The sequence below is a fragment of the Rhinolophus sinicus genome, chromosome X (assembly GCF_036562045.2).
Source record: "Rhinolophus sinicus isolate RSC01 chromosome X, ASM3656204v1, whole genome shotgun sequence".
Classification (NCBI taxonomy): Eukaryota; Metazoa; Chordata; class Mammalia; order Chiroptera; family Rhinolophidae; genus Rhinolophus; species Rhinolophus sinicus.
This window is the reverse complement of record NC_133768.1, coordinates 115,717,129-115,730,281: the sequence shown is the minus strand read 5'-3', so window position 1 is coordinate 115,730,281 and position 13,153 is coordinate 115,717,129. Positions and strand designations below refer to the sequence as shown.

At 35.0% G+C, this 13,153-nt stretch overlaps 1 protein-coding gene across 1 annotated transcript in view; it reads left to right on the top strand.

Moving 5' to 3' along the window:
- Positions 1-13,153, top strand: part of TEX11 (testis expressed 11) — a 139,696-nt gene that overhangs the window by 51,313 nt on the left and 75,230 nt on the right. The window contains exons 9-11 of the mRNA XM_019747905.2: positions 253-307; positions 3,700-3,795; positions 12,473-12,554. Of these exons, the coding sequence (XP_019603464.2) occupies positions 253-307; positions 3,700-3,795; positions 12,473-12,554 (233 nt within the window). The remainder of the gene's footprint in view (positions 1-252; positions 308-3,699; positions 3,796-12,472; positions 12,555-13,153) is intronic.

Below are 13,153 nucleotides of genomic sequence, written 5' to 3'. Positions count from 1 at the left end.
ATATAGCAAAATGGAAAAGAGCAATAATATCATTATAATGTTGATTTATAGCCTGAGGATATTGTGGTTTTTTACAGTTACAAGTATTGCTTTATATAATTGATTTTCATGTATTAATCTGTTGTAGTGCAAAATAGAAAAGTTGGAATAAAGGATAATTATTTCATGCCTTCTTAGTAATATATAATCTTGAAAAAATATAATCTGAAATTAATATGTATCTATGTATTTTTTTCTCTTTTCTAATGATAGCCAAAGCTATGATGTTGGGAAGATAGAAAACAGTTCTGTTGAGCCAGAAATGCTGGTAAGGATCATGTTAAATGTTGCGTAAGTAGGTTGAAGAAATACAGTTTATGTTATTGTTATAGAATTAAAAGTTTATCCCTCATTTGTGAGTAGAGTTTCTATTGGGCACATCATTTAATGTCTCAGTGCATTAGTTTCTGTAACATCAATATACCAATAGAATCTACCCTACAGATAGAGTCTTGTACCCATGAATTAATATATATATAATGTGCTTAAACAATGTTTGGCTATATAGAAGTTTTAGCTTTTATTATTGCACGTTACAAAATTCTAGGTTTTCCCCTAACCACCCCAGATAGAACGTGCTTGGTATGAGAGTTAATTTTAATATTTAATCAAGAAAAACGTGGTTATGTAAACAAATCTGATGTAAAACCAATTAAATACACACCATAGCAAAATGGAATTTGTTTCATTCATTTCTGCTCCTTACCACAATAGTATCAATCAAATGTAAGTGAATACCTATATATATCTAGCAATCTGATAGATGGGGAATAAAAAAGAAGTATAAAACATGGCCTCTACCCTTAAATAGCTTATGTTTAAAGTATAAAACTAATGAAGTGAATACAATGAAATATTACTCAGTGTTGAAAAGGAAGGAAACTCTTGACACGTGAGTCTTGAGGACAGTGTGCTAAGTGAAATAAGCCAGTCACAAAAAAGACAAATAGTGTAAGGTTCCTCTTAGATGAAGTTCCTTGAGTAATCAAATTCATAGAGACGGAAAGTAGAAGGGTGGCTGCAGGGGTTTGGAGGGAGGGGAACATGGGAGCTATCGTATAATGGGTGCAGAGTTTCAATTTTGCAAGATGAAAAGAGTTCTGCAGATGTACGGTAGTGATGGTTGCACAACAATGTGAGTATACTTAATACTACTGAACCATACACTTAGAAATGGTTAAGATGACCAATTTTATGTTATGTGTATTTTATCACAATGAAAAATAAATGAAAATATATTGTGATAGTGTGACAGAATGGGATATTATATAGCAATGAGAATAAATGAACTATTAATACAAAAATTGCAACAATATGGGTGTTCTGACATACAGTGTTGAATAAAGCAAGATGTGAAGTCGTACATACTATGTGATTCCATAAATGGAAATGCCAAAAGCAGGCAGACTAATACATGGTGTTGGAGAGTCAGGTGATTTGTTACCCTTGTTTGAATAGTGTCTGGAAAGAATCGTGAGGTGAGCCTGTTATTGTCAACGTCCTATGTCTTGATTTCTGTATCGTTGACATACATGTGTTGACTTTGTGAAAATTTAGAGCTGTACTCTTGTGATTTTGGACTTTTTTGTACTTCATAATTCAATTAAAATTTCAAAAATAGATTTAAAAAATGAGTGCAAGTGAAACATTTTGGGAAAAATAAGCGATAAACTGTGTGGTACCTACCTGAGTATGTAGAAGGCTATGCAGAAAGGGGGCTGTGAAGGTTGAGCAGAGCAGTTGAAGAAGCCTTGTGGTGGAAACCTTGAAAAGTAGATGGGGTCCACACAGGTAAAAGGGATGGGGAAAGGAAGACCAGGCAGGGGGTCTAGATGAGAAGACGTTTGGAGTAGGAAATGACAGAAGACAGTATTTAATTGTGATTGAAATGTAATAGTCATACTGAGAAGTATGGAGGTGTAAGATTATGAGGTAGTTTATGGAGTAGTTTTTCTTTTCTTTTTTTTTTTTTGGTTTTAAGTATTTTTATTAAAGTATGGTTGGTGAAGTAGTTTTTCTTTCATGCTAGCAATACTTTACTGAGGTATAATTTATATATACTAAATTGTACAATCTTAAGTGTACAGTCTGATTAACTTTAATATATCTATATATCTTGTAACTTGTAACTGCTACACAAAGTTACAGAAATTTCTATCACCCTCAAAATTTCTCTTGATCCCTTTCCAGTTAATAGCCATTCCTACCCCCGGGATAAAACCACTATTCTGACTTCTATTGCTATAGATTATTTTCAGCTTTTCTTCAACTTCGTATAAATGGAATCATACAGTATGTACTGTCATGTCTGCCTTCTTTTGCTTAACATAATAGTTTTGAGATTCATCCATTTTGTTACGTTTTTCTGATTATTTGACCATTTTACTATTATGAAATAGCTCAGAGATGGCATATTTGCTTTATAAAAGCCTTTGGGGAGTGTTTATAAGTTGAGAGTTGTTCCACAATAATGATGATATTAAGTACATTATATTCATCTTACTTGATCTATCTTGCTTTTTCCCCCCTTTTTTCCGCCTCCCCCACCCACTCCGGTTCAAGCCGTTGTTTCTCAGTCTAGTTGTGTAGGACACAGCTCCTTGGCCCATGCTGGTATTATGAGCCTTGCGCTCCCCCTGGCTGAGGCAGTCGGTCTCCAGTGGGCCGCTCACAGCAGCTCTCGCTGGCTGCTGGCTCCTCACGGCAGCCCAGCTCCAGGGAGAGCAGTTGTTCACAATCTTAGCTGTAGAGAGCGCAGCTCACTGGCCCATGTGGGAATCAAACCGGTAACCTCATCTTTAGGAGCACAGAGCTCCAACCACCTGAGCCACCGGACCAGCCCCACTATCTTGCTTTTTGAATTAAAAAACTCAGAGATATGGCACCCTAAATGTCATTTCTCTGGTTTCACAGCCTTAATGTGCTTAACATAAGTATTTTTTATTCTTAGAAGATCACCTTTGCATGTCCCTACTGTCCTTATTATACTTCGAGGCAGCTTCTTCATGGAAAGAGCACTCCTTTGCTCAAAATGCAAATCTGTAGTTAAAATGTCCACACCGAATAGAGTTACTCCCCTTACCAATGTAGACCTGGCTGGAGAAACTGACTTAATTCAGCACTACTTTATTATTTTTAAAACTTAGCTGAGTTGGGAGAAATCTTCTCTGTAGGAAAGTATATCTGTTCCTACTGCCATGGTGGTATGTGTGCCTTGGTCCAATTGGTTAATGTCAGCTAAGCTATAAAGTCTGAGAGAGGGATTATGTCTTTCTATTTACTTCTTTGGATATGGGGTTAATAAAATGCTACCTATATAGTAGGTGGTAAGATGACTAAATTAAATACTGCCGTGCCTTAGCCTCCTTTATTTTTAAAGTAGGGATGATAAAGTACTTTAATGCTAAAACATTGTTAAGAAAATAATCCAGTTAACACAATATTAAATTTAAATAAGCTATTACTATAAAATTCTTAGACAGTATTTGGTGTGGGAAGCATAATGAGGAGACATATCCCAAGACTATATGGTTACCTAAGGAAATGCTATTTCATGATGACTTATCTTTGAGGAGATGCCTGTCCCCGTGTAAGTATTAGTTAACTGTTGCATTGCAATTTAACCCGCAATTGTGTACTTTTTTCTTTTTGTAATTATAGGCCAAAGCTCTACGGTTACTAGCTACTGCTTATTTGGATTGGGACGACAGAGAATATTACGATAAGGCTCTCCACGCTATAAACCTAGCAAACAAGGTATAAGAGGTTTTTAACCTTTGAATATTAGCTTAACGAATATTTTAAAGCTTTGGTTCACATTTTGAAATCCAGTTTAGACGTTTGCTTCAGTATTCCTAGGGTATTTTTAACAAAAGATTGTAACACTCTTTCTACAGCACAGAAAAGAAAAATAAAATATACCTCATTGACAACAGATACTTAAAAAATATTATTTTGTATAAAACAGAAAGGCTTCTCTCTGCTGTGAGCTTTTTAGGGTAAAGGAGGAAATGATAAAATAGGCAGATAATGGAATTAAGTTTAAAAATGGTTTTCTTTCCACTCATGCTCACACGTACATGTGTACATGCATACATATGTACGTACGTGCATACATACCTCTACACTCCTGGATAAGGAACACCAATAGTCAGGCTGATGACCATTCAAAGAGAGATTCAGTTAAGATCAATATGTTTTACTCAATAAGACATATATACACATTTTAGAAAGAATTTTTTCAACAAGATTAGAAGCATGAAAATGAATGGAAACGAATACAAATGGGATCATAGAAAATATACTCTTGTTTTGTATGGCTTCTTTCACTCAGCATAATTATTCTGAGAGTCATTCATGTGTGTATGTCTGAGGCCTTTAGTGTAGAGTAATATCTCATTTTATAGAGATACTGCATTTGCTTTTAAAAATCTACTTTGTCATTTATTAATATAGTTACTTCAGCTTTCTTCTGACTGGTGATAACATGGGGTATCTTGCTCCACTTTTTTCTGTTTAGTTTAAGGTATGTTTCTTGTAAACTGTATATGGGTGAGTCTTGCTTTTTTTTTTTTTAATTAAATTTATTGGGGTGACAATTGTTAGTAAACTTACATAGATTTCAGGTGTACAATTCTGTATTACATCATCTATAAATCCCATTGTGTGTTCATCACCCAGAGTCAGTTCTCCTTCCATCACCATATATTCGATCCCCCTTACCCTCATCTCCCACCCCCCACCCCCCGCCCCCGTTACCCTCTGGCAACCACTAAACTATTGTCTGTGTCTATGAGTTTCTGTTTCTCATTTGTTTGTCTTGTTCTTTTGTTGTTTTTGGTTTATATACCACATATCAGTGAAATCACATGGTTCTCTGCTTTTTCTGTCTGACTTGTTTCGCTCAGCATTACTCTCTCAAGATCCATCCATGTTGTCACAAACGTTCCTATATCATCTTTTCTTACCGCCAAATAGTATTCCATTGTGTATATATACCACAACTTCTTTATCCATTCATCTGTCGAATCCAATCTGACAATCTCTGCCTTTTGATTGGGGTGTTTAGAATATTTACATTTGACATGATTATTGTTATGTTTACATTTGAGTCTATCATCTTATTTATTTTGTATTTGTCCCATCTGTTCTTTATTCTCCCTTTCCTGTTTTTCTGCATTCTTTTGGATTATTTGAGTAATTATTTTTCAAAATAATTTATGAGTCCAATGTAATTTTTTAAAGAAATAACGTTGATCTTTTACATATTTATCTTTTTAAAAAATTTTTATTGGGGAATATTGGGGAACAGTGTGTTTCTCCAGGGCCCATGAGCTCCAAGTTGTCCTTCAATCTGGTTGTGGAGGGCGCAGCTCAGCTCCAAGTCCAGTTGCTGTTTTCAATCTTTAGTTGCAGGGGGCGCAGCCCACCATCCCAAATGGGAATTGAACCAGCAATCTTGTTGTTGAGAGCTCGCGCTCTAGCCAGCTGAGCCATCCGGCCGCCCCTCCGGAAGCTCAGCGGCAGCTCACTGGCCCATGTGGGAATTGAATCGGCAACCCTGTTGTTCAGAGCTCGTGCTCTAACCAACTGAGCCATCTGGCTGCTCTGAGTCCAATGTAATTTTTATTCCAACTTCTTGAAGAATTTATTTGGAATATGATGAAAAGATTCTGAGGATCATCTGGAGGAACAAACAGTGAGACTAGTCAAGGAACTTTTGAAAAAGAAGAGTAATTATAGGGGCCTTGTCATATCACATATTATTTGAGTAATTTTTAAGATTTGATTTTATTTCTTTTGTTGGCTTATTAGTTATAACTCTTTGCTTTGTTATTGTAGTGGTTTCTTTAGGGTTTTTACTATATATCTTATCTTGGTCTACCTTTACAAGTCATAATGGCTTACTTGCATACCTCCTAGCCTGGCTTTTATGCTATTGATATCTTGTTTACTTTTACATGTGCTGTAAAAATCCATAATACCATCTTACTATTTTTGTTTAAATCATTGATTTTTATTTTAAAAGAGATGTGAATAATAGATATAATCTTGTTGCAAATGGTAAGATTTCATTCTTTTTTATGGCTGAGTAATATTCCATTGCATATGTGTACCACCTCTTCTTTTTTTTTTATTAAAATTTATTGGGGTGACAATTGTCAACAAAACTACATACGTTTCAAGTGTACAATTCTACATAATGCATCATTTATATACTGCATTATGTATTCACCACCCAGAGTCAGTTCTCCTTCCATCACCATATACTTGACCTCCTTTACCCTCTTCTACCATCCTCCCCCCCCTCCGTTACTGTCTGGTAACCACTAAAGTGTTGTCTGTGTCTATGAGTTTTTGTTTCTGTCTTTGTCTGTCTTGTTCTTTTGTTGCTTCTCTTCTTTATACAATAGTCGATTGATTGGCACTTAGGTTGCTTCCATATCTTGGTTATTGTAAATAATGCTGCAGTGAACATAGGGGTACATATATCTTTTCAAATTAGTGGTTTGGATTTTTTTGGGTAAATACCAAGAAGTGGAATTGCTAGATCATACGGTAGTTCTATTTTTAATTTTTTTGAGGAACCTCCATACTGTTTTCCATAGTGGCTGCACCAATTTGCAATCCCACCAACAGTGCATGAGGGTTCCCTTTTCTCCACATCCTCGCCAACGCTTGTTGTTTGTTGATTTATTGATGATAGCCATTCTGACAGGAGTGAGTTGGTATCTCATGGTAGTTTTAATGTGCATTTCCCTGATGATCAGTGATACTGAGCCTCTTTTCCTATCTCTTTTGGCCATCTGTCTGTCCTCTTTGGAGAAAGGTCTCTCCGTGTCCTCTGCCCATTTTTTAATCAGATTGTTTACTTTTTGTTATTAAGTTGTATGAGTTCCTCTTCTAGGGGGCAGTATCAATCCTTTAGTGGATATATCATTTGTGAATATTTCCTCCCATTCAGTAGATTGTCTTTTCATTTTGTTGATGGTTTCCTTCACTGTGCAGAAGCTTTTTAGTTTGATGAAGTCCCATTTGTTTGTTTTTGCTTTTATTTCCTTGTTCGAGGGGACACATCCAAAAAGATATTACTCAGACTGATGTCAAATAGTTTACTATCTGTGTTTTCTTCTAGGATTTTTATGGTTTTACCTCTTACATTTAAGTTTTTAATCCATTTTGAGTTTATTTTTGTATATGATGTAAAAAAGTGGTCCAGTTTCACTTTTTTGCATATATCTGTCCAGTTTTCCAAATAAAACTTATTGAAGAGACTCATTTCTCTATTGCGTTTTCTTACCTCTTTTGTCATAGATTAATTGGCCATATAAAAAGGGGTTTATTTCTGGGCTCTCTATTCTGTTCCGTTGATCTGTGTGTCTGTTTTTGGGTCAGTACCATACCATTTTGATTATTACAGCTTTATAGTATAGTTTGAAATCAGGGAGCATGATACCTACAGTTTTGTTCTTTTTCAAGGTTGTTTTGGTCTTTTGTGATTGCATATAAATTTTATAATTGTTCTAGTTTGGAGAAGAATACCATTTGTATTTTGATAGGGATTGCACTGAATCTGTAGATTGCTTTGGGTAGTGTGATCATTTTAATGATATTAATCCTTCCAATCAATGAGTGTGGTATATCCTTCCATTTATTTGTGTCTTCTTCAGTTTCTATCTTCAGTGTCTTACAGTTTTCACAGTACAGGTCTTTCACCTTGTTGATTAAATTTATTCCTAGGTATTTTATTCTTTTTGATGCAACTGTAAATGAGATTGTTTTCATAATTTCTCCTTCTGATTGTTCGTTATTAGTGTATAGAAACAACAGGTTTCTGTATTTTAATTTTGTATCCTGCAACTTTACTGAATTCACTTATTAATTCTATTAATTTTGGAGAGGATTCATTAGGGTTTTCTATATATAGTATCATGCCATCTGCAAATAGTGATAGTTTTACTTCTTCCTTTCCAATTTGGATGCCTTTTCTTTTTATTGTCTGATTACTGTGATTAGAACTTCCAATGCTGTATTAAATAATAGTGGTGAGAGTGGGCATCCTTGTGTTGTTCTTGGTCTTAGAGGAAAAGCTTTAAAAGCTTTTCACCATTGAATATGATGTTAGCTGTGGGCTTGTCATATACAGATGTTATTATTTTGAGAGAAGTTTCTTCTATACCCACTGTATTGAGAGGATTTTTTCATCATAAATAGATGTTAAATTTTGTCAAATAATTTTTCTGCATCTATTGAGATGATTATATGATTTTGATCCTTGGTTTCGTTGATATGATGTATCACATTAATTATTTTGCAGATATTGAACCATCCTTGCACCCCTGGTATGAATCCCACTTGATCATGGTGTATGATCTTTTCGTGTATTGTTGAATTCGGATTACTAGTATTTTGTTGAGAATTTTTGCATCTGTGTTCATCAAGGATATTGGACTATGATTCTTTTTTTTTTTTTTGCAGTGTCTTTGCTTTTGGTATCAGGGTAATGCTGGCTTCATAGAATGAGTTTGGAGGCAATCCTTACTCTTCAAATTTTTTTTTGGAATAGTTTGAGAAGGATTGGTATTCTTCTTTAAATGTTTGGTAGAATTCACCTGTGAAGCTGTCTTTAGTAGAAGGTGAAATACCCATCAGATTGGCAAAATCTTATGAGTCTGATAATTCCAAGTGTTGACAAGTATGTGGAACATTGGGAATGCTTATGCACAACTGATATCAGTGTTAAATGGTATACCACTTTGGAATTGAAAATATGAGTCCTCCTACTTTGTTCTTTTTCAAGATTGTTTTGGCTATTCTAGATCTCCTGCATTTTCATATGAATTTTGGGATCAGCTTGTTAATTCCACAAAGAAGCCATCTGGGATTTTGGTAGGGATTGCACGGAATCTGTAGATCAATTTGGGGTTTGCCATCTTAACAATATTAAGTTCCAATCCAGAAATATAGGATGTGTTTTCTTTTATTTGGATCTTCTTTAATTTTTTTTCAACAACGTTTTCTAGTTTTCAGTCTGCAACTCTTGCCCTTCTTTTGTTAAATTTATTCCTATGTATTTTATTTTTTGATGCTATTATAAATGCAATTATTTTCTTAACTTCACTTTTGGATTATTCATTCCTAGTATATAGAAATACATTTGATTTAAAAAATACTGATGTTGCAACTTTGCTGAATTCGTTATTTATTTAAAATTTAAAATTACATTTGACATATATTAGTTTCAGGTGTACAACATAGTGATTAGACATTTATATAACTTACAAAGTGATCACCATGATAAGCCTAGTACTGATGCTGAACTCCTTTTTTAGCATTAATAGGTTTTTATTGGATTCCTTAGGATTTTCAATATACAAGATCATTTCATCTGCAAATTGAAAGTTTCCTTTCAATCTGGATGCCTTTTATCTCTTTTTCTTTTCCTAATTGCCCTGGAGAGAATGACCTTTACAGTGTTCACTAGAGGTGGCAAGAATGGACATCCTTGTCTTGTTCCTGATCATAGGGGGGAAACTTGCAGTATTTCTCCATTCAAGTATGGTGTTAGCTCTGAGTTTTTCATAGATGCCCTTTCTTAGGTTGAGGAAGTTTCCCTTCTCTTCGTAGTTTTGTGAGTGTTGATACAACTAGTTTGGATAACAGTTCGACATTACTTGATAAAGTTGAACCACCCAGCAACTTCACCCCTAGTTATATACTTTGGGGGAAAAGTTCTTGAATTTGTATACCAGCAGACATATGCAGAAAGCTGATGCCAGGATTGTTCATAATAGCAATTGAGTTGAAAACAACTCAAATGTCCAAAGTAGAATAGGAAAATAAACTATCGTAATACAATGGAATACAACAGAGTAGTCCTTCTCAAACTTGAGCGTGCTTGAGTATTAACTAGAATGACTGTTAAAACACAATTTTGTTATTTAATCCTGACTAAATAGGTACTAGAATTTATGTCAAAATGGAAATTTTTCCTGATGCAAATCAATAATAATGATTTTACACATTTTCCTAAAACCACACACACACACACACACACACACACACACACACACACACACACACACACACTTTATTTGCCGGGCCCCACCTCCACAGTTTCAGTAGGTTTGGAGTGGGGCCTGCGTTTCTCAGAAGTTTCCAGGTGATGCTAGTGTAGAGAATATTGTTTGAAGAGCACACTGTACAGTAATGAAAACACATAAGTGAGTTTCATGCATCAACGTAAATGAATCTTAAAATCATCATACTGAGTGAAAGAAGCAAGCCACACAAGAATTTATACATATTATGATTCTGTTTGAATTAAGTGGACATGTAGGCAAAATGAAACAATATGTTGAGTACCTATAAAGAAGAACAAGGAAATTACTGCATAAATTCAAGGTGATGTTTACTTCTGTGGGGAAGTGAGGAGGATACAAATGGGCAAGAGTACCTTGGAGGCCTGTGAGGTGCTGATAGTGTTCTGTTTCTTACGTGGTAAGCACATGGGTGTTTGTTTCATCATTTTTCTGTCAACTATACATACATGTTTTATATAATTGTGTGTGTGTACATGTTATACTTCCCCCTCAAAAAATGGAAGTTATCTTTAGAGCTTGCAAGAGAAGTGGACAGTGCAGTGATAGGCAGGCCACGGTAGAAAGAGCTTCAAGGGAGGCAGCATGTTGTAGTGGAAAGATTGTGGCCCTTAGAGTCCGAGACATCTGAATTCAGATTTCCACTGCCACTTCCCAACTGTGACCATGGGTAAGTTACTTCATCTGGGCCTCAGGTTCCTCATCTGCAAAACAATATTGACAGTACTTGCCTTGAAAAGTTGTTATACCTGGATCCTGTTTTCCAATAACTGTTTGGTAAAAAGGAAAAAAATGTAAAAAGCAAAGAGAAATCTAAGGGTGAGAAGCAACAGTGAGAAAAATGACAGATAAGACAAGGAGATTGATGGTAGGGAGAAAGCTGATGGATTTAACATGTACTTGGTCATGAATTCTGAAAGTGTAGTTTCAAGAGACATTAAGGATGGACACTACAGTGCAAATGATTGTGGAAGTGGAATAGATGATGATACAGTGAAGGCAAAGTATTGTCCATTCTCTGGAGTTGTTTGGTAATGAAATCAAAATGTTTACTTGTGTGTGTATAGTAGGCTCAAGGAAAACAGGTCCTGCCAAGATCTGGGAGACCTGTACATCTCTGAAGGTAAAAGGGAACTGAACCTGAGACATACCATGTTTCCCCGAAAATAAGACCTAGCTGGACAATCAGCTCTAATGTGTCTTTTGGAGCGAAAATTAATATAAGACCTGGTTTTATTTTACTGTAAGACTGGGTCTAATATAATATAACATAACATTATAATATAATATAATATAATATGTGTAACATAGTATAATATGTATACTATAATATGTGTAACATATAATATGTATAATATAATATAATATAATATAATATAATATAATATAATATAATATACTATAATACCGGGTCTTATTTTACTATAAGACTGGGTCTTATATTAATATTTGCTCCAAAAGACGCATTAGAGCTGATTGTCCGGCTAGGTCTTATTTTCGGGGAAACGGTATTTCAACATGCCTGTTAGGAAGCGTAGTAATGCAATCAATTACAATTTGCAAACTTAGTTTATTCTTTGTATTAATGTCATCTATATTTGCAAAACCATTTAACGCCAGTGCTGGCTTTCCCTAACTTTCCATTCTTAAGGCACTGCACATATGAATAACTATAATCATGTGTAGAGTTTGGACCTAGTGAGTGCAGTGTTCGCGTAGAAGTTAATTGACTTCGTAGAGAGAAAAGTTCTTTTCTGAGGGCCTGTACTGCACTTCTAATCTTAGCCAGCTGTTTCAAGATGTACTCCGTCAGGCAAAAGTGGAGCCAGGCAAGAGATCACAGATGGCTTAGGGCCAGCTAACAAGGACTTGGAAAACCGTTCAGAGTACATTGTTATGAGTAGCAAATATGACAGGCATAGCCTATAGAAAAAACAGTGTTTTCTATTTCATTCAACCATTGTTTGCAAAGTACCTTAGCTGTTATTAAAATCTCAAAAGAAAACAGTTGTAATTGATGGTGGGGTTTTGCTTACCAAGACAAGAATATGGGCTTACATTCACACAATTTAAGTATTGACTTTGCCATTAAGTGCTTGCCACTGGTGGAAATGTTTCTATGTTCTCTTCCTTGTATTATTTCATTTAGATTGAATAAAATATTAGAAAATATCCTCAGGGATAGACCGGATGTTATGATCTGATTTTTTATAACTTTGATTTCCTTTGATCATGAGTCATCCTGCTGTGGTTGAGTAAAACAGGCAATTACTTGAGAATTGTCTTTGACATTCTACAATTTAACATCACTGTGATTTGTTTGTTTAAAATAGGAATATGTAAACCCAGCTGGGCTTCTCTTAAAGATGAAAATCATCTTGAACGGCGAAACAACTAATGAAGAACTCCTCGAAGGTATCATCTCTGTGTGTGAAGAGCACACAATTTTGAAATATCACCCCCAATTTGTTAAATATAAGATCTTTTATAGTATAATTTGATGGTGACTGAGAAGGGAATTGATCATATAGGAAAGGAAGAAGATTGTTAACCAGGAAGAAAAAGAGAAAGAAGAGAGAATAGTAGCAAATTTAATACGTAGTTAAAAAGAGCTAAATAAAAGCTAATGGTTTTCTTTTAGTCTAGCAGAGAGTTGCAACTGTGCAACCTCCTGAAGTTGTCCATTACCATGAAGAAAGATTAGCTATTGATGGAAAAGGCCTCTGTAATGCTGTGCTCTTTGTAATTACTTCTATAAACATTGCTATTTGTTTTTCAAAATTCTCAAAGGACTAGAATATACGCATCACAAAGCAAAGTAAACATCCTGATATACAGCTGTAGGTCATTTGGCAAGTTACTTAACTTTTCTGTGCTTTAGTTTCTTTATCTTTCAAAGCGATATAATAATGTCTACTTCATTGTATTGTTTTGAGAATCCATGAGAAAATGTATATAAAGCAATTAGCACCATACCTGGTGCATAGTGTGTAATAATATTGTAGTTATTATCA